This window comes from Ursus maritimus, unplaced genomic scaffold (assembly GCF_017311325.1).
Source record: "Ursus maritimus isolate PB19 unplaced genomic scaffold, ASM1731132v1 scaffold_2, whole genome shotgun sequence".
Lineage (NCBI taxonomy): Eukaryota > Metazoa > Chordata > Mammalia > Carnivora > Ursidae > Ursus > Ursus maritimus.
The window spans coordinates 70093124-70114564 of record NW_024424452.1 but is presented as its reverse complement, the minus strand read 5'-3'; the positions used below and the strand labels follow the sequence as shown (position 1 = coordinate 70114564).

The window sequence follows — 21441 nt, the reverse complement described above, 5'->3', positions numbered from 1 at the left end:
CCCTAAGTATTAATGAAGTAAATTCTCTTTAACGGAAAAAACTCAGTGAGAAGAAGGTGCTAATTTAAGAAAAGGGGAAGAAGGGCTTATATAAAATCAAGGTGACACTCAAAACTGGGATAGGAAAAACAAAATTAAAAATTTTCTTAGTATGCTATTAGTGATATCCAAAACTTCATATCAATAATTTTCTATAAAATTCCAAAGAAATTCTTTTCAGCCTAGGAAAGATTTTCTTTTTCCGTTCGTATTAGCCAAAAAACAATGAACAGATTAAAATATATTGACTCAAGAAAGACTGCATAAAGGCAAACAAGACAGTATTTTAGATTTCCCCTAAACTGTGTTCTTTAAATAATACAATTTATGCTAACTAAAAAGTTTGCATAGAATCAGAACCAAACCAATTTAAAGACCATACATCTGAAAATGGTAATAAATCTTAAATAATCAGAATTTTAAAAATCATTTTTAGAAATTAGATTTAATATCATCCAATTAAGTTTAAACCTTGCTTTAAAAATATTACATACAGCAGATATTTTCAAACACAAACAAAATAAATAAGATTGAGAAACGTCACCTTTGCTAAGTACTTCCAATAACCCCGTCTATTATTATTATTATTAAAGCCGCATGCACAACATTCACTGACAGGAGAGAGACCACAGGCATACATATAACATGTCTACCAAGTCAATCACATCATTTCAAAGCAGATAAACAATTCAGGAAATTTTCAACAGTAATATTTTAAGTCTAAACTTCAAAAGAATCTGTCTTACCAATGTCTGTAAATGACTACTTCTGTAAAGTCTTTATTAATAAACATGCCTGGTCTTCAGGTTTTACCCTTCTGTTCCTTTAATTCGTGTTTAAAGGGAAAGAGTAAGGAAAATATAAAAACTTACAAGAAAGCCCTGAGAAATGATCTCGTCTCGGACAGCAAAGCACCTGCCGTGCTGCGCGGCCAATCATTTTGGCACAGTCATCTGACCACTGTCAGAATGCAGGGAGACCATTCGGACTGCGTGAGACCCCACATTTTCCACCAAAAATTCCCACCCTTGTCACAGTTTACAACTACTAAGCACCACTCTTGCACTCAGTATCTTCAGACATCTTCTGTCTACGGACTTCTACTTCTCGCCACCACATGAAATACTGATCTCCGTTCTACCGCAGTCGGCATTTCCCGAAGCCGCGCGACTGCTCACCCGGTCGGACACACACAGCTAGCGACGCTTCCTGCCGAATGCTGATGCCACTCACTCTGGGCTCAGCCGGGGAGGGGGGGGGAGTGGGCAGTGCAGGAAGGACAGTCACTGCCCAGACTGGGCGGATGCAGTAACAGGATGCCTGCAGCATCCTCACTCTCAGGGCAGATACAGCGTTCCTTACGGCTCCCGTACCCCCAAGAGACCGCCTCTTTCCAAGTCAGCCCAGGACCAATCAGGCTTGGCGCTGAGAGGAGCACGGGCCCTGCAAGAAAGCACGTGCTGAGGTTACAATGCCCCCAAAACACAAAATTTAGCATCAGTATTGGACTTCTGGAAAGAAAAATGACGTCGTCTATCAGCCACTCTGCCCGCAAGCCAGTGCCATCACGGCTGCTCAGTCCTAATGCAGTCTGCAGGGCGGCGACCCCTAAGACTCTGCCTGCCCCGCTCTCTCCCCTTCGGTGTTTGGTGTGAGCAGCGAGAAGGAAGCAGCCTGCGAGAACCAGCAGCAGCGACCAGGACAGGGTGTTTGCCTCTGCGCAGCATGATGGCGTGCTACTGCTGGACATCATCACGACAGCCGGCCCTCAGCTGCAGTCCCGCGGCACCTGGTAACGGGAACATCACCCATCCTGGCATTTTTTTTGCTGAGGATGCAATGAGATAATGTTTGCTTAAAGCTGGTTTTACTTCAATTTACTCTTTGGAAAGCCGGTCTGTTGAGCAGGCACACACATCAGCTTCCAAATGAGCAGTGTTGGCGCTTTTGACCATCAGTAGGGCCCCCAGGTATTACCCTCACGATCTCAAAGTTCTACGACCTACGTTTTGAAAGGGAATGAAAATAAATGTGTGTGTCTGTTCTAAGGTGTCTAGAAGAGAATGGAGGAAGACACTGCAGTGGTGTAGCTGCCTACCATGAAAAAAACAAAAACAAACAAAACCAGGTACCGCGGGAATGCAAACTGTGCAGCCGCTGCAGAAACAGTATGGAGGTTCCTCAAAAATTAAAAACAGAACTACCCCATGATTCAGCAATCTCACTTCTGGGCATATATCCAAAGGAAATGAAAACAAGATACCCAAGAAACACCCGCACCCCTATGTTTGCTGCAGCCTTAGTCACAATAATCAAGATACTGCAACAACCTACTGTCCATCAGCAGATGACAGAAGATGCAGAGTGAGTGTGTGTGCGTGTGTGAGAGATAGTCCATCCACGGAATACACACAATGGAATATTAGTCAGCTGTAAGAAAGAAGGAAATCCTGTCATTTGCACGAACCTGGATGGACCCTGAAGGCATCACACTAAGCGGAATGAGCCAGACAGAGAAAGACAAAGACTGCGACTGCACGGCATCACTTGTATGTGAACTTTAAAAACAACAACAACAACAACAACAACAACAACAAAACTCATAGAAACAGTAGAAAAGTGGTTGCCAGGGCCTGTAGGTGGGGTAAATAAACAGAGGTTGGTAAAAAGGCACCAACTTTCAGCTATAAGATGCGTAAGGACCAAGGATCTGATATACACACGGTGACTGTAGTTGACAGCACTGTACTGTATAACTGAAATGTGCTAACTCACTCAAGCGTCTGTCTGTATCTCTCTCTCTCACACACACACGAAATTAAGGTGATAGAAGTGTTAATTAACTAGATGGAAGGGGTCCTTTCACAATATATGCCATATCGGATCATCAGGACATGCACTTTAAACATCTTACAATTTTGTTCCTCAATTATACCTCAGTAAAACTGAAAAAAACAGACACATATAGACATACGTATCTCGGTCTCATTCTGCAGGGCTCCGTGCCAGCAGATACGAGAACTACAATAAAGAGCAAACTGTGTTCAGTGTGATGGCATTTTAATACATTTTCAAAAAATTTTTCACATTGTTTTAAAATACGTGCAGTTTTTAATAAAAGAAAATCTTCATATACCTCAGGAAGTGGGGCATCATGCATCTCTAGCTACACATGAAAAAAAGCCAACATATAAACCTCTCTCTCGTGTCGCTGTGCCAAGTCTTAGGCAAAGTGTACATGCGATGGGGTTCCCCTGCCCCCTTCAATTCTTTAATCCTTCCCCAACTAATGGTCTCAGGTACATCTTATTCCCTTCTCAGCAAATGGAAGATGGCTGCTAACAGCTCACAACTGCGGATAATTCATGAGGCTTGAACAGCGACAGTCCCAACATGCTGCCTGGCCCACACCTGTTCTGTACACTATTTATTTTCACCTGTGGAATCGACGACTCTGCCCCCAGCTAAAGAAACCGTCAGAGCCAACCATAATGTACCAATCCTGCCACGTCCCAACACTCGTAAAGGCATGTTTACTTCTCTGCAGAGCAGACCGTCCCCCCGACCACCCTACAGGCCCCGCTCTGCCGCCACGGGCAGTGTGACGCACATGCGCAGTCAGGCAGCGGCTACTTGAACAAACAGGACCAGCTTACCGCTGGAGCGCTGGCTAAGTCTCTAAACAGCACCGTGATCACAGTGACACAAACCAGAAATCCAGGGCCCTCCTCACCCCTCCCTTTTTATTACTAGTGAACCTACTGCCAAGCCCCTTCCTGTCACCTCGAAATCTCTCTCCAAACGGCCTCCATTGCCACATGACCTCTTGTCCAGACAGTGGTTTTCCGAGAGGGATGCATTTATCCCAGAATGCTAAACACACACTGGCATGGGAAAGAAAAGAATAGCACTTCTATTTCTGTTCATTTTTCTCTCATCCTTTTTCTTTTATGTTTCATAACATATGCAGTATGTCAACACCAAAGTACCTGTACCTAAGCCATACGCACATACGGAGTGGGGGATAAGCTCAAGCTCCCAGAGACCGCCAGCCCTGACTGTCACGACGCGGCGCATGCTGATCTCGGTACGACCCCCTTCCCCGCGGCAGCCAGTGATGCCTTAGCGACTGAGCCAGATCAAATCGCCTCCCTCCGCACAATTTCTTCAATTGCTTCCACTGCTCTTCAGATAAACCTCAAACTCCAGTGCCCTCTCTCCATGACGTGGCCATGGTCTCTCTCATCCAGATCACGCTCTGTCTCCCTAGGCTCCAGGCACGCCGGTCTTTCCATCTTTCCAGCGTGCTCTGTCAAGGCTCTGCACGGCCCCCTGACCCCGGCCCTGACTTCCGCGCACAGCAGTCTTCTCCTGGGCGGTGGGAAGATTTCCTTCCCTGCTCCCTAGAACGTGCTGGTAGTCAACACTCAACCCAGTTCCTATCAGCCTCCCCTCCACTAGGAGTTCTTTTTCCTACTTCAAGTTTTAGCCATCTACGTTTTCTCCTGTTAGCCACTTCGAAACATCTGAAAGGATATAATAAGCATAAATATAAATTAGGTAATTATCAAATTTTCTAAGAAATTTGAAGAATCTGTCTGAAGATTTCAGAGAGAAGTTTTAGTACAATATTATAACGAGGCAAAGTGGGCCAAACTTCTGCTTGGGCGAGAGACAGACAAAACGCGCCACGACAGCCTACAACTCTGGAGACCTGGGGGGGCGGGGAGCAGCAAGGCAGCAGCTCCGCGGGGAAGGCTCCCGGGAGGCACCTGAACTCCGATCTGTTCTCAGGAAGCTCACAGCCCCTCCCTCCCTTATCCACGAGGAGGAGCGGAAGCGTGTGTAACCAAGAAAAGTATTTGCACTCTCACCGTACAACACAGTCTTTCCAAGACCGTGTCTCTTTGCTCCTACTTTTACAAGACAAACAGAATTAAGAGAACCAAAAAAAGTACCAAGTTTCTAAGCTAATGCTCTTGGATGTGGAAAAAAATGAAGGCAGGGCAACTGTGGACAGGAAAACCCAGCCTGGGAACAAAAGAAGACAAATGTCAGGGACTTTGCGAGACGGTCAAGCGCTTCCCTCTAGCCGCATTCAGCTCGGCACACACTTCTGCTGCAATTCAGCAAGTTTCACAGGTTGAGTTTGTTTTTAAACTAAAGAATCTGCGGAAGGCTTTCTGCTTTGCTTTTTAAGCTCTTTATTTTAAAAAATGCTAAGATTCAGTCATGACTTTCACAGTCCAACAACTTCACAATAAGAAAGCCAACTGGTGAAACGTGAGCGCCCCCCTGGCACAACTGAGCACGCCTAGAGGCGTGACACACGGTTTTCACTACGCTCTCCTTCTCAAACTGCCCCGCGCGACAAGACGGCTGAACCGTGAACACGTCACGCTCGACAGAGCCGGTCGCGAAAGAGCACGTATCGCCTGCTTCCACGTATGTGAACGTCCAGGACAGGCGAAGCACAGAGCAGCTCGGCGGCCGCCAGGAGCGGGGAGGGTGCTGACGGCGGCCTCAGGCGGGGGGCTTCCTCGGCCGGGAGCAGCTGTCTGGGGCTGCCTGCGCGGCGGCTGCTCTGCCGGCTGAAGCACTGACCACCGCGTCGCACGCGTCACACGGGGACGCGACGCGCGCGCTCCAGACAGCTGTGAAGGACAACAGCGCCGTGCTGGGGCTGCACTCTTCGTCTCAAAATCGTTCTTCACGCAAACGTGACAAATACCTCGACACCTATCACCGTCCCCTTATGGGAAATACAAAAAGTGATTATCTCTGGGTCGTAGGATTCTAGGTATTTTTTTTACATTCTTCTTTAGGCTTTTCTGTACTGCTTAAATTCTTACAATAAGCACACAGCTTTTTAATCAGGAAAAAACCCCACTTACTTTCCCTTGAAAACAAAAATCGCATGCTGGAAATGGCAGTTCCATTAGCAAGAGCTCTGGCCTTGGATGGGAGACATGGATACGAACGACGAAGAAAGTGACACGAGTAGTAACGGTGGGCCGACCCCAAGGGTCTGGAAGGGCTGCAGAGCCAGGGTGCCCTTTCCAAACTCGAGAGCCGGTGTGGGAAGGCCCATGCAGTACCCCCGCCAGAAGAATCAACACCGACGGCGTCTCTGAGGTGGGGACTCTGAGTATCCGCGTGCTCAGGGTGGTTCATCCCGGCGACGCCAGGACAGCAGTCTCCCTCTCCGTGGGGCCGGGCGCCCGGCTCTCATCTCTGCACGCGAATTTCAGATACTCCAGCACACACACCAAGAAGCAACTTCTAACGAAAACCACACTGGGCAACAAATAATTATGACAAAGGTGCCCAAATTTACTTTTTGAAACTCAAAATTATGTAAAGTTTTATTAGAAGGATAGTTTGGAACACTAAATTGGATGGTTCAGGTGATGCAAGGTTTACCGCCTTGGGCTGCTGGTGGGGTGGGGGTGTCAGCAAGGATGGACCATGAACTCACTCTGCCGACTGAACACCAGAAGCTTCAGTCTCTGAAATTTAATTACATCCACAACAATATGCACCTTATGTCCCTACTCTTCGTTTTTTTTTATTTTAAAGATTTTAATTACTTAAGAGAGAGAGAACAAGCTACAGACAGAGCACAAGCAGGGAGAGCGGCAGGAAGAGGGAGAAGCAGGCTCCCCACTGAGCAGGGAGCCCCACTCGGGGCTCGATCCCAGGACCCCGGGATCATGACCTGAGCTGAAGGCAGACGCTTCACTGACTGAGCCAGCCAGGCATCCCCATGTTCCTACTCTTTAAATATACTGTCTCATGATTAGTGATTAGTAGTCCATAAACGCTGCTGCCAATTCAAACGTGATGGTTTGTGATGGTGATGAAGCATTGGTATATTTATTTAGGCGAAGAATACTGAAAATGGGATCGCTACTGTTACCAAACTTATAAAAATTAAGGAAACTTCGAATTAGGAGTGTCACAGGTTCCCCCTCTTAATACTTAATAAGTGTTACTCAATAAAGTACTTCTTTTTCAGGAAAACTGTACACTAAATACTTACCTTTTAAATTATATTTTTAGTATTTTAGTCATTAGGTCTACATTATTCTTACTTCACTAGACATTTTTCACATAAAATCTGAATCTTTTAACCACTCACCCTCAAACACAAGATGTAAAAGCAGCAGCAATTCACTGTTATTTAAAAACAAAATGGGGGGGCTGGGGGGGACTTTGGTATCAGCAAGAGCCCAGGAGGAACCACCATGAAGTGCCAGGACCACCTACTAGGGCCTAAGGGCTTTCCGATGTACTGTGTGATTGCCGAGTCATTACACTTTGTACTATCTACTCAGAGTTAGCGGTCGGCCTCGCTGGACTTGAAGATGCTCAAAGGTAACGTCTGTGCCCTGTTCATCATCCCAGCGCGAGCAACCAGCACGACCAGCTTGGCACAGGGTAAATGATACATTTGTTTAACTAAAGTGGTTTTTTACAGAATCCGGGCAATTTAAACAGAACCTGCCGAAGGTATACTGCGTGCCAGCGGTAGTCTAAGCACCTTTACATAGTCCATCCAAATGCTGCACGTGGGTAGGAGAAACAGGAGAATGAATCTGTGCATAATTTTATTAATAGAAAAGAGATACACAAGACCAGAAATACTTTAAAAGTCAGGGAAATAAAAGTGTTTTTAAATAAAAAAACAAGCTTTGTGCGGACGGAGAAGTGGGGGTTTCCGTAAAGCCTAATTCAGTATAATGTAAAGAAGAACCCAGAAAACCTGTATCTGAAGTTTTTAATGGACTGTAGGCTTCCCATGAGCTTCCAGGAAAGAATTAATTCTTTAAAAAGCAAGGAAGCAGCCTCGTCCATATCCACTTCCCAGAGTAAAGAAATTCAGGTGAAGGTAAGTTCTCTGCCCAGTCCTTACGATCAAGAGCCATAAGAAGGCAGGACACAGGAGCAACCCTGAAGGCAGGCAGAACTTCAGACACCAGGAGTGTCTTGAGAAAGGCAATCTGGCTGTGCACCCTCTTACCGTGTGTCCTCCTAACAAGCTCACCCTGAACTTGTTCGTGAGCAAGTCACACTCTACGTGCCGGCTGCAGGGACCAGGGACCGTCACTTTTCACAGGAAGATAAAGCGCACAAGAAACACTAGTGGGAAGTTTTAACAACATCTGCTCAAAACCATACTTTACTGAGTAGAGGGTAAGTTTTGGCAGAGAAACAGAAGCTGCACTAACAGACAAGGTGGAAACACCACAGTCCTGAACACCTAGCGCTTGTGCAGAGTGTGATACTCGAAAATAAAACTGCCCTATCCAAACGGAAGCAGATGTGTTTATTTAAAAGTGAAGAGACATCATTCAAGCTGATTTCCCCAAAGAATAGTAGGTATCCCTTTGGAGCAGTAAAACAGTTATGGCTTCCTAAGAACAGAATTCTAGACACTCCAACATTCATTCATGGAAATAATACTATCAAGTACTATTACTGCATTAAACATACTTGAGAGCTGTTTATAGCTCACATCTTAATCCAAATTAGCAGGCTGTAGTTTACATTTAAAAAAATATATGTAGGGGCGCCTGGGTGGCACAGCGGTTGGGCTTCTGCCTTCGGCTCAGGGCGTGATCCTGGCGTTATGGGATCGAGCCCCACATCGGGCTCCTCCGCTGTGAGCCTGCTTCTTCCTCTCCCACTCCCCCTGCTGTGTTCCCTCTCTCGCTGGCTGTCTCTATCTGTCAAATAAATAAATAAATTCTTAAAAAAATATATATATATATATATATGTAAGTGTCCTTCGGCCTTCAGCAGACAAGAGACGCTTTGAATAACTTGATCTGTTTGTGCCAACAGAGTCTGCTAGTAAAGACTAGCATTGTCGCTAACTTTGGTTCTGCCAAATTTATTTATTCAATCCAGAAATTAACAGTTTAAAGTGTTCTGAGAAAACAGTAAGTCTCTCAGTGGTGAAAGAAGAAACAGAAAGCCAAGGACCTGGATGTAGGGGTGTGTGTTTACTTAATGCAGAGTCAAGAGGGGCCAGCTCCTGAGAAGCAAGAGCCACATTAAGGAGTCTACTTTGTTCTAAAAACAACAGAAGGCTACCACAAGGCTATCTGGTGCCCAGGACAGAGGGAGGGCAACAATCTACACTGCCCCCTATCAATACAAGGTCCATCTGAAGCAGTACCTGCAAAGAGACTAGAGACCCACTTCCTGGGAATTCATGTCACTCACCCAGTCAATATCTTCAAATTGGGGATGTACGATTCTAAAGCTTAAATATATAAAGACTAGGGTTCTAAATCTGAATAAGAAAAAGTAATTCTTCGTGTTTAGTATAGCATTAACACAGTAAAGATCAGGACGGTATTCGCAAAGGAGACTCCTTACTATAAATGCATTTCTTCCTAGTGAACGACACTGTCATAACCAAATACCCCTGAAAGTTTCCAGAAAACAGAAGCCATTTGTTTTCTGGTGTGAATTTTCTCAGAAATTGCAAAAGCCCACAGAAACAGCAGGTCTACCTTACAAGAACTATTTTCAGTGACTTGCCACGAGCAGCTCGCTGTGTTCATTCTACCGCACAACTGCTGCCCTGTCCCACTTGTGGGATGCATGCTGCCGGGCAGACATTTCTGACCTCGTCTGTCTTCTCTACCCAATTCATAGTTCCTTAAGGTGCACAATTTTGAATTACTTGTTTTTGTTTCTCGCATAATATGTAACATAGAACCTTATTAAGAGTACAAATAATTCTGTTCCCTGTGGCTTTTCTTCTTTTAGATTATGAGACCACATACCTGTTAGGAATTTTTAATGGATTAAGGAAACAATATTCTTTATATATACAATACTGATTTCAAAGATACCACTGTTTAATACCATCTTCAAAAGACTGATTAGAATTTTTCTGTCTTGCCAGGAACATAAAAACGGAAAAACCCAATGTTCATTCAGAGGCACCAATGTACACGTGCTCTTTGCCGAATACAAACACAGACAAGCCCAGAATACACTATCCCATTTACAGATCGATAAAAGCACGTCCAAAATTCAGCTGTAAGAACGGCGGGGCAGGCTTGGCTGCCACTGTTGTCTTGTGACTGGTCTCACCACAGAAGTAGTTCCTGCAATTCAGTTCTCATCAATGAAGAACAAGATACTCTGTTCTATTAGAGCTTCTCCCCACTCCCTACATCCTTCTTTAAAGATGGAAAAGTCCTACAAAACAGGTATCAGAATTTTTGACATCCAGTAAATGCTCCTCCAATTTATGGGCAACAAATATGATTAAAATTCAGGAATACAAGTAACTGTATATAAATTACTATTCTCTTGCGATAAAACATGCAAACAATCAAGGATGACAGCCTCGGATCACCGCAGCATCACTCATTAGATTTTAAGCTATTCGTAAAGTAAGCTGAGAAATGTCGTCCCCAGCTAGACCTGCGTCAGACAATACCTGACAAGATGTCCCACCGCCAGAGAAGCAGAGAAACAAGAATAAGAGGCAGAGAGAATAGAGTGTCTGACAACAAACTTCAGGCTACGGTCACCTTCTATAAGACGATTACACGCAGATTAAACAGAAAAATCCTGTCTCTTTTAGTCATTCAGTCACATCCATCTCGGAGCGGGATCAGATCTAAGTCCGCACCGTAAGACTAAAGCCATGCCCGTGAAAAATGCAGCGTCAGACTTGAGTCACAGCCACGCTCAAGAGCTTTCCCCAAACAGCTAGTGATCTGGAACTTAAAAGTCTAGAAGCAAATATTTTAAAGTTCATTTATTATAAATCATAATTCCCAGATTATATGAACCTATAATAATTCACCTATTAGAACATAATTGTGAAAATCACAAGAGGAGAAGTCACAAATGTACCAACGAGAAACCAGAAGAACCTGAACTTCTAAGAGGCAGAGCTCAAACAGCAACAGTGGTTACTACCGCTGGACAGAAGATGGTTTCAAATCTAATCACTGGGCAATTTTTATACATGGAGCATGAAATAAGGCCACCAGACCTCCCTCCATTCTCCCTGACGGTGACAGGTGGTGACGAGCAGGACAGGAGTGAGGTCTGCACTATGCCTATTTCTCTGACATGCCCGGCCCCCAGGAAGTCATCCTGATGGGAAGGAGAGAAGATGCAGAACAGACAGAGGGAAGAACAATGATAGGAAGAAAGGCCCGTCTGTTATAGGCAAAGCTATTACAGACACAGAATCCTAAAGAGATAGAAAATATGGAATCCTCAATTCTCATCCACTAGACAATCTTATCCAGTAGACAAGAGCTCTTTGCTAGGCTGCCTGGAAAGGATAAAAGCCGCCGGAAATTTTCCTCTCAGTCCACAGTCTCCCTGATGATTACAGAGGGCAGTCATCCTCAAAGGTTCTGGTCACAGGCCTCCCCGTACCCTTAAACATCATTAAAGACCCCGAACAGCTCTCGTTCAGATGAATTACAGCTACTGTTATTTGCTGTATTAAATAAACAACATTCTTCCAGTTTTAATTTCTACTAATTCATTTTTTTAAAAATTAAAAATTATTATAATTATTTTCCAAAATAAAAATTATTTCCCAAATAAAAAATATTAGCTATTAGGATGACATGGTTTTATATTTTTACAAATCTCTTCAATGTTTGGCTTAGTAGAATACAGCTGGATTATTTTATTTGCTTTTGCATTCAGTATGTTATGGCACCTTGTTTTGGCTGAAGTATAAGAAGGAAAAAGGAGCGCCTTAGAGACACCCTGAAATGGTCTAGGAGAGGGTCCTCAAGGGTCCCTGGAGCACACTTTTTAAATCCTGAGTTAGGGTTTTCAACTCAAGATTTCTGATGCTGCAGGTGGCTTGGCCCAAAGAAAATGAGAGTATGGTGAACAATCAGGCAAAGACCATAATCCAGGGATGGCATCAATCCCTCCAATGACAAGGGGGCAATGAGGGCACCTACAAACTACAAGTGGAAGCTACAAGGTAAACATTCATTCAAACTGTCCTCTAAGTGACCAAGAACTAGCTACAGAGTAATGCCAAGTACAACTCAATGCAAACGCTGGAGCATAAAGCTATACGGAGCAAACGAGAAGGGTGTGGTACCATAGTGTTTATCGCCTGCACTAATCCCGTCACTTTCCAGTCCCAGAACTTTAAGGGGGCTCCTGCAGGTGAATGCGAGACCAGAATGCAGAGAACCAAAGGGAGGCCAAGGGAACAGAACCCACGAGAGGCAGCCTTCCAAGGGAATCTGGCTCTGGTGCACCCGCGGAAAGAAGGGTGCCTACATTACATTCTGGAGAGAACAGAGATCCATTACCCAATTCACTTACAGAAGTGCTCAGCAACCCTGTGCACGCCCAGCTGAGAAAGGCAGAGACACAGGCAGAACACTGAGGCTGGGAGGTATGATGGGCGGGGCACAGGTACTAGAAGCCTAACTCAGGAGCTCCTGACCTGTTCCACAGCTGGAAACCCTTTTATTACTTTAACCCCCTTGGACTAGACGTTCGGAGTGAGCCTGTTCAAAGAAACTTCTTTCACAAGTAATCACATATGCAATTGGTCATGTTTTCAATTCAGGTACTGGGACTATTTAAACTTTTCTTATTGGCATCTTGGAACAATCACAAAATCACAGAAAGATCCAAAAATTCCCAAAATGTCAACAATAGTCAATCAGAACGTCTAACAGGTTTTAGGTTAAGTATCTCTACAAAGAGCTGGTAATTTTTAGTCCCAGGCAAAGAAACTTAATATTTGAGTTAGTGGTTGTAACAACCCTATCACTAGGATGTATGGTGTACACTGTCCTTTTAGCTTTCCAAACCGAGGGAGATCATCTCACTTCAGTTGTTCTGTAGTAGTCTTGTGGGTAAAAACTGAAAATCAACCGCTCTCAGGTGAAGAGAATCATCTCCCACAGAAAAGGACATCTGCATGCTACACTCATGCTAACTCTGTCAATAAGTTACTAAACTGGGGGGGCTGGGTGGCTCAGTCGGTGGGCTCGGGTCATGATCTCACGGTCGGGGGATCAAGCCCCATGTTGGGCTGCGCTCAGCAGGGAGCCTGCTTGAGATTCTCTCCTTCTCCCCCTCTCTCTAATAAACAATAAATCTTTAAAAATTTTGTTACTCAACTTGGGGCTGAACAGATTTGTTAATTGCATTTTAAAGTCTGTAGAGAAATTGTTTCTTTGCCTCTGCTGTGAGCTACTTGAAGACAACCCTGTGTCTATGTACCTTTCTTTCTAAAACCTGGACTCAGGTTCACAGTAAAAATCAGCTTTCTGCTGAAATATGTTTTCATGTTTTGCCTCTTTCTCCCAGGCATAACAGTCGTACCACGTCACCAGCAGACACCGTACTCTGCCACAGATCTCTGGCACTGCCGTGTAACATGTGCAGCCAGAGTTCTTTCTTAATGAAAGCAGTCACCTAAGGAGGCACAGCACTAGAACAATACTGGTTTCCCGTGCAAACTGCCCCAACTCACACTGCCATCTCTCTCGTTTCAATTTCCCCTCTATTCTCATGATGTCTGTCTCCACGGGGCAATCTCATGCTTGTCCCCTCATCCAGCAGCTCCCTTTTCAAGTATAGCTTTGTTCCCATTATTCCACCTGCTCAAAAACTCCACTAAATCTGTGTCACCCATGGCTCTCAAAGGCCCTTCTTGATCAGATCTCACTTCTGACTTTCTCCCCACAGGACCAAACAGGCCCCCACCCGGCAAACACAGCTCATTCCTTCCCCTTCCGCTCTCCCACGCCGTCTCCAGCTCCCTGTGCCTACACTTCATTCCCCTTCCAAAATGAGCTAAAAAGCCACCTCATCAACACTTGCCCAGTTGCTCCTGTGAAAAGAAACCTCATTCCCCTTCAGACAGGATTTTATCTATACCTCAGAAATGACCTCCTTTGGGGATGATGGGTGTGTCTTATCTCCCCTCCAAAGGAAGAATCCTTGAGGAGGAGATTTGAGTCTAATTTTCCTCTGCAATTAGATGCACCCATATGATGGATGAATTAACTAACTTACGATGAGGGAAAAAAAAGTATCAAGACAGGTCTTCACCAGAGAGTAAAGACAAGAAAGAGGGTAAAGAAAATCAAAGTCTCTCTGCCACTTGTTCTTCCTCGAAGCAAGTTAGTCCACACAGCAGAATTCTCCAGGTATTTATAAATATTAGCATTCAAAAAAAAACATCTTATAATTTAATAATACTAACGTCTTCATCTCATTTAATTCCCATAATGATATCCTAACATATTCTTAAAAGGAAACAGCTTTAGAGAAGGCACCCCGCCACCAGAGAAGAGACTGTCTCTGACTCCAATTGTAAGTGCTTCCACTAAATCACAATAAAAGACCTTGAAAATTTGCCAAAACACATAAAACAAAAAGTAAATGAAAGTTCTTCCTATTTTCTCACCCTAAAGTGACTTTCCTCAAAAGCCTTTTAAATGTGCTTTGAAGGCAAGAGAAATGAAGCTACAATGAGGTCTCCTTGCAACTTGCAGCCCACTAATAAATCCCTGAGACATACAGGCTGTAACACCCCTACAACTCCCTCAAGGATTTTTTTTTTAATGTTTTACCAATGAAGATTTGCTCTAGTCAGTGTCACTTCACTCTGGGAACCACAAATGCCCAGGATATGCTAACATTCCCCTTTCAGCATGTGGCCCACTGACACACATCTGAAGGGTCTCATGACTAACGCTTTGCTAGAACAATAGGGACTAACCTTATCTTGACAATATCTAGCCCTGCAAGGCCTTGGAGACCTTGCTCTCAACATACACAAACTCCTTAGAGACTTACCTTATCCCTAACCCCCACTAACTAGAAACTGTACCATCAGTCACCCCTCATAATCCCAGCACAGCTCTTTCTGCCCACAGGTCCCATCCCTGTGCTACAATAAAGGCACCTTTTTGCACATACATACATACATACATAAATGTGCTTTGACTATGTTGATTTGAAAAGTAGAGAAATGGCCTCAGGGCCAGAAGACCCAACCCCAGTTGTGCCTCCCCCTCCAGATGTATGACTCAAGGGAAGTCCCACCTGTCCTGCCAATCTTTGTAACTGGACACTGGGGACACAGCTCCTGCAGATCAATGTCCCGTTCCTGTGGAGACTGAATTTACAACAGGGGAGAGTGCAGAGGAGGTAATATAAAACCAGCATGTGACCGTGCCCACAAAAAGACTGTCCCCCAGTACTGCAACCTGATGAGCAGCCAACACTTCGTCTGTTTCAAAAGCTGATTGAGGAAAGATAAGTTGATTGAGGAAAACTCAGTAAAAAATACTGCCCAAGATGACCTCTGGGTTTCTTTCGAGGTCCAATTTCATATGATTTTATGAGGGCATTAATAAAGTGCTCCAAGGGATGCCTTGGTGGCTCAGTGAGTTAAGCATCTGCCTTCGGCTCAGGTCATGATCCCAGGGTCCTGGGATCGAGTCCCACATCTCCCTCTGCCTGCCTCTCTCTCTGACAAATAAATAAACAAAATCTTAAAAAAATAAAAAATAAAGTGCTCCAAATGCAGTGTGTCCAAAATCAAATCCGTGACCCAGGGCCCAGAACCACAACCCTCCTTCTCCCCTTCTCTGGCTAATGCCATCTTTGCCAGTGGCCTGGACGATGACTGGTGGCCCGGAGGGACATATCTGTAATCACTTTACAGGACCCCTGCCTGCCTCCTTCCTGGCCTAACCATCACACATCACCAACACAGATCCTAAACACGATCTTACGCAGTAGTCTAGCTGTGGGCCCCAGGGCAGGTCCCAGGACCTTCTGTAAGCCTCACTCGTGTCTCCAAGAGAAGGACACCCCCAACTCTGCCGGGTTATTATAAAGATCGTCAGTAATACGCGTGCCCAGTAAGGACCTGGCATACAGCTGGCACCTAATAAACAGATCATTATTCCTGCCTCAGACGGGCTTTAAGGACAAAATGGAACAATGCCCTTGAGGGCACAGTAAGTAGCAGGAAGTAGAAGTGTCACCTCCTCCTCCCTCTGCTCCTCCCCTTGCTGTGACGGTTTCATTTCCAGGCACCACCTTTCTCACCCGTGGCATCACAACGGCACCCTAACCAGGCCATGCCGGGGGCGCGTGCTCACTGGCCCATCATGTTCGTCCTAAAGCACACACCTGCTCACAGAAACGCACACCTGGCCCCCCTCACTGGCAGTGTGTCACCAACCCGGCACCGTGCACGCACACCCTCAGCAGGACACCAGACCCTTCCCCGTCTTCTCTCTCAGATTTCCCTCCTCTGTAAAGTCTTACACCCAGGCTACAACACAGCCTCTCTGTTGTTTCACATTGGCCCCCAGCCAGTCTAGAATATTCTACCACGGCTGAGGCCTACGCATTCTTCAAATCATACCTCCGGCATCATCTACTGTTCGAATCTCCCCTGAACCCTGGAGTTTTCTTTGGTATTCCCCAGGCCTTTGTGCAGACCTCACTCACAGCCTCTCGCACACTGTATCCACTGTATCCTAACGTGCTGATCTTGTTTCCAGTGGCTCCAGACCCGCTGAAAGCCCAGAGGGCAAGGGACAGGCCTCAGCCTGTTAGCATTATTCCCCGTGCCTGGCACAGGACCTATGCTCAAAACACACTTGATGGCGTCTGTGATATGACCTCAGTATTGGTTCCATGAAACATGCGATCTGCAGGACTTAAAAATAAATGTCACTGTTAAAGGTATTTCTAGAAACTTTTTGAGATTTCTAAAATTAATTAATTCTAAAACATATCTCCAAAAGATTAAAAAATGTGGAAATAAAATTCATATAAATGCTCACACTGAAAGGTATATCAGACCAAGTTTCCAGTAAGAAAAAAAATTAATGGAATCTCTATATAGAAATATTTTTAAAATCTAAAAAAAATTTAAACATGAGAATCTCATTGTGTTCTCATCTTCAATAGCTATAAAATAAAATCCAGCAAAAGCAGTCTTAGTTAATGGTAAAATATTTTAAGGTTTTCCTTCCACAAAGGTATGCTTAATCTTGGTCAAGAAGAACAAAAGCAGAATATACTTACTGGCTATGCATATGATTTTCCTTTTAAAAAACTGAATTAAAAAATTATTTCCTATTTTCAAATGCCCTGAACCTTTCTCAAAAACAAATTGTGCAAATTTACCTCCACTAATCATCACAAGGACTAACTTTACATTTTATATAATCCACAACTATTATCTGCAAAACTGCTATAAATGTACTTGACAAACAACACAGAAATAAAAAATAACGGTCGGGATAATACGATCTGAACTTAAGTGTTTAAATTCGAGTCTGTCATTAGAGAAAGGGAAGAGATAAACTGTAGCATTTGGTACAGAAGAACGAAGGCTAATTCAACTCTTTTTCAAGAATGTTAGAACATGTGATTTGTGTTTTTTAAGTTCCAAATATAACTCGCTGTATTTAGCACCTCCTGTACTTTCCAGTATATTAGATAATTGCACACCAAGTTAAAAACAAAATAAAGGAAAACATTCCTGCCACCCTCCCTTTTCATAAAAGAGATGGAAATACCACACACACAGAGAGCACCTTATAAAGGTCAGTATGAATAGCCCCAAAGTAGTTTTTTCTTCATTTAAAAAAACTTGAGGGTTTAGAGAACTCGGGGACAAGGGAGAGGGGAAAGGGGAACCATGCGATTATGGGCTCTGCAGAGCCGCATGGTGCCTCAGTGGCTCTGGGCTCTGACCCCCGCGTCAACCAGAGCAGCGCCACGATTCTGTCTGCAAGGGCACTGAGGTTCTCAAGAAGATTCTGTCTGAACAAAGGACGCATAACTTTAAAAAACCTAAAAATCACTCAGAAGGATAAACCAACATTCAGTGGATAATACTGACGTTAACAGCTAAAAAACAAACAGAATGAACATAAGTATTTAATATGGAAAAATGGTTTTAAAACGTGGCAAATCATTAAGCAGCAGGAAAGCCTGATGTCTGCAGTCACTTCACCCTTAGGAATGTTTGTTTCCTTTGCTTCTGATCAGAGGTTCGTTGGGTATATTGTTTGCTTAGGGAGGGGACACGAAAGTTAAGCTTTTTCAACGTGGTTTTGGCAGGAAGACAATAGATGGTTTCAGCAAGGAACTGGCTGTGAACCCAAAGCAAACAGCTGTGCAAGGGGAAGGCAAGCTCAACATGAGAGGTGACATTATTGGGTAGATTTGTATAGGTGGATGGCACGGGCCCACTAAATAATCCTGGGGTGGGGGACACGCGTATCCTACTGTGGAGATCTGCAGAGAAAACTACGCCTTTCTGATTCTCAGCACTGGAACCCTCCTGTGCCTCCACTTGCAAGCCAGGTTAACGCCATCAAAGCTCAGAAATTAGTGTTTAACTACAGCAATTTAAGAAAAAAGTCATTTTCTAAATAAATCATTTCCCGTGCTTTGTTTTCTCTGATGAAACCGATATAAAACCAAAGCCTCTCTGCAGGGAGATGGTTAAAATGGGCCCACATGTTCCACCACCAGCCCCCTCGCCTCGGCCCTTGGCGCAACAGACCCAGGCTGTAACACAGAAGAGAATAAAGTTTCAAGATCATCTAAGAAAAATCAATTAAATTTTTTTGCATTACCAAAATGCTTGTAGCTAGTGAGATGATGGGTGATTTTCCCACTTGCCAAATTTTCTAGAATGTGGAAATTATAACAGAACGTAACTGAGTCTCTCCACACTAAGACCAATTAATTTCAAAAGATGGCGATCAGAAGAAAAAACAGTAGCATTTGCATTCTGAAAGCAAACTACAGGACTACACACTGATAAAAACAATCCTTTCCGTTTGGTTAAAAACAAATTGATGACAAGATGAAAACCAATCGTTTTAACCCACTTTAGTAACATTTAGTTCCTAACCTCCATGGATACTCTCTTGAAGGTTTTTAGAAATAAAAATGCTAGTTTGTTTCAAACATGAGGAAGCCAAATGTCACTGTCCTACATACACTGCTCTACACTTTGGGCCTTTCATTATCTGTTATGCAGTTGGCCTCTTTATAGGACATTAAGAGCCGATATTGTAGTTTCTCTGCTCTGGTGAGACCACGACGAGGGGGCATTCTACCCCTGCAGCAGAAGGCCGACAAGAGGCAGACACATACGCACTCAGTCTACACCCGAGACGGTGCACACCCACCGGCTTCTCTATGCTATGCTCTGGACTTACTGACAAACCAGGAGCTTCCAGAGGTTTCTCAAAACAGATAAGATGTCAAGAGCTATGCACCACTTCTTTACAAAAATCTTAATTTCCTCAAAAGAGCTCATATAAACCATCTACAGGCATAAAAAGGTGGTTTTGGCAAGATTGCAAATGTCTTCTTACTCTGAAATTCATATCTGAGATAGACTAACCCGTGGGCTAGATGTTTGAACCCTGAGAATAAGACACAGTATAAATAAAATTTAACATATCTATAACAGGTTTTGAAACTCTGTACCTTCAACAAAATGCCAAACCCTAATCTGTCTCTCCTCTGAAAAGATACAAGTGCACCTTGCTTCTGGCACGTCCACATGTTCAACATCACTACTAAGGCCACAACAAAGGCAAGAGAAACCACATTTACACTGTTTTACATAGAACACTTATTTTCAGAATATAAAATCTATCTCCCCAAAGAAATCACCACACATTGTTATATTTCGTTGTCAATTTTGTGAAGCAAAACTAACACAGAGTTCATCTCTGATACATACACAGATTTAAATCCTGGGTTTTTAAACAGTGAATTATTTCTGCTGCTTTTTAACCACCATGCAGTGTCGAGGAGATGCAATGCAGGCTCGTACCACCTGAGGGCACTCCTAAAAATCTTCGAATAACTTTCAGAATCAAGTTCTTACGAACGAGGATGAAGGAAATCCAGTCCTACTTGAAGTTCATGGGCTCGGTAGTGACAAAAAATGTGTTTCAGAAAACATGTGTTTCTTCGTACAAGGGCGAGATGATGATAAATACATAATTTCTATCCACTGCATATTCTCTGAGCCTCCCATCACGCAACAAAAGCCGAGGTGCTGAGGAGCAGGAGCTTAACTATCTTCAAAGGAGAGGGTTAAAAATTGACTAACTAACCAATCTCATGAGATTATCCTTCTAGATTATATGTTTATCATCAACAAACCAAAGTTTACATTTCTGTAGAGAACAACACAAATTCAAGAATTACTTCAAATATATTTCACAAACACATATACACGGCACTTCGAGAAAACAAGTAAACCCAGACACCATACCTGTTTCCTGGGAATTCAACACCTCTAAGGCATGCATCATGGCACTTGCGAAGACATTGGCATCCTCCTTGCTGCCAAAGTTGAGGCCATACACCTGTCGAGCATCTCGCCACTGGTGGAAGGTCTGCGTAGCCTGATTGTACTTCAACCCCTTAGGGATGGCACAATTTATCACCACCTGAAAGACAGGGATGCCTCAGAGAGTCAACCTAATACTTGGCAGAATCAGCAAACCCTGAGTGGATGTACTCATTCAAACCTGTTCCTCACGGGCCTTGGCAAATAAAATAAAATAAAATAAAATAAAATAAAATAAAATAAAATAAAATAAAGGTTAAAATCCATTATCTTGGGTAAAATCAGTCTGCAGAAGTAACAGTCTGACCGAAGGTAAGCTGTCTGATGTTACAAAGGTCTGCCCTTAAAACAGTACATCAGCACAACAAAGAAAATCTACACCCTCATTAAATTAAATATATTTTAACATGCTTATTAAAGTATTATACATTCAGAAAACATATAAAACATAAGTAGTCAATGGTCCCACATAGCCAAAATCCTGATCAAAAAAAAGGAATGTTAACACCAAAAACTTCCTTCATAAGTCCTCCACCTCCCCAAAGATACTGGCCACAGTTCTAGCATCACCGATCAGTTCTGCAGGTTTCTGAATTTATGTAAGCGGAGCTACACAGCACATACTGTCACGTGCCTGCTCTCTGTCCCTCATGACTGCTTATGGGAGTCAGCTATCAGCCACACGCAGCTCTGGTTTATTCTTTTTTTATTCTTTTTAAAAGATTTTATTTATTTATTTATTTAGCAGAAAGAGGGAGCACGTGCACAAGCAGGGAGAGCGGCAGGCAGAGGGAGAGGGAGAAGTAGGTTCCCCACTGAGCAGGGAGCCCGATGTGGGACTCGATCCCAGGACTCCGGGATCACGATCTGAGCCAAAGGCAGACGCTCCACCGACTGAGCCACCCAGGCGCCCCACCTCTGGTTTATTCTTTCTCACTACTCTGTGGTGTTCCATCGTATCGACCACGCTTATTTGCCCACCCCCCCGTTCTTGAACTTCT

General features: G+C 43.9%; 1 protein-coding gene across 6 annotated transcripts in view; it reads right to left on the bottom strand.

Annotated features, from left to right (window-relative positions):
• Window positions 1-21441, bottom strand: part of ENAH (ENAH actin regulator) — a 135179-nt gene that overhangs the window by 39572 nt on the left and 74166 nt on the right. For all 6 annotated transcript variants that reach the window (XM_040636123.1, XM_040636122.1, XM_040636124.1 and 3 more), the window contains one exon: window positions 20363-20540. In XM_040636123.1, the coding sequence (XP_040492057.1) occupies window positions 20363-20540 (178 nt within the window). The remainder of the gene's footprint in view (window positions 1-20362; window positions 20541-21441) is intronic.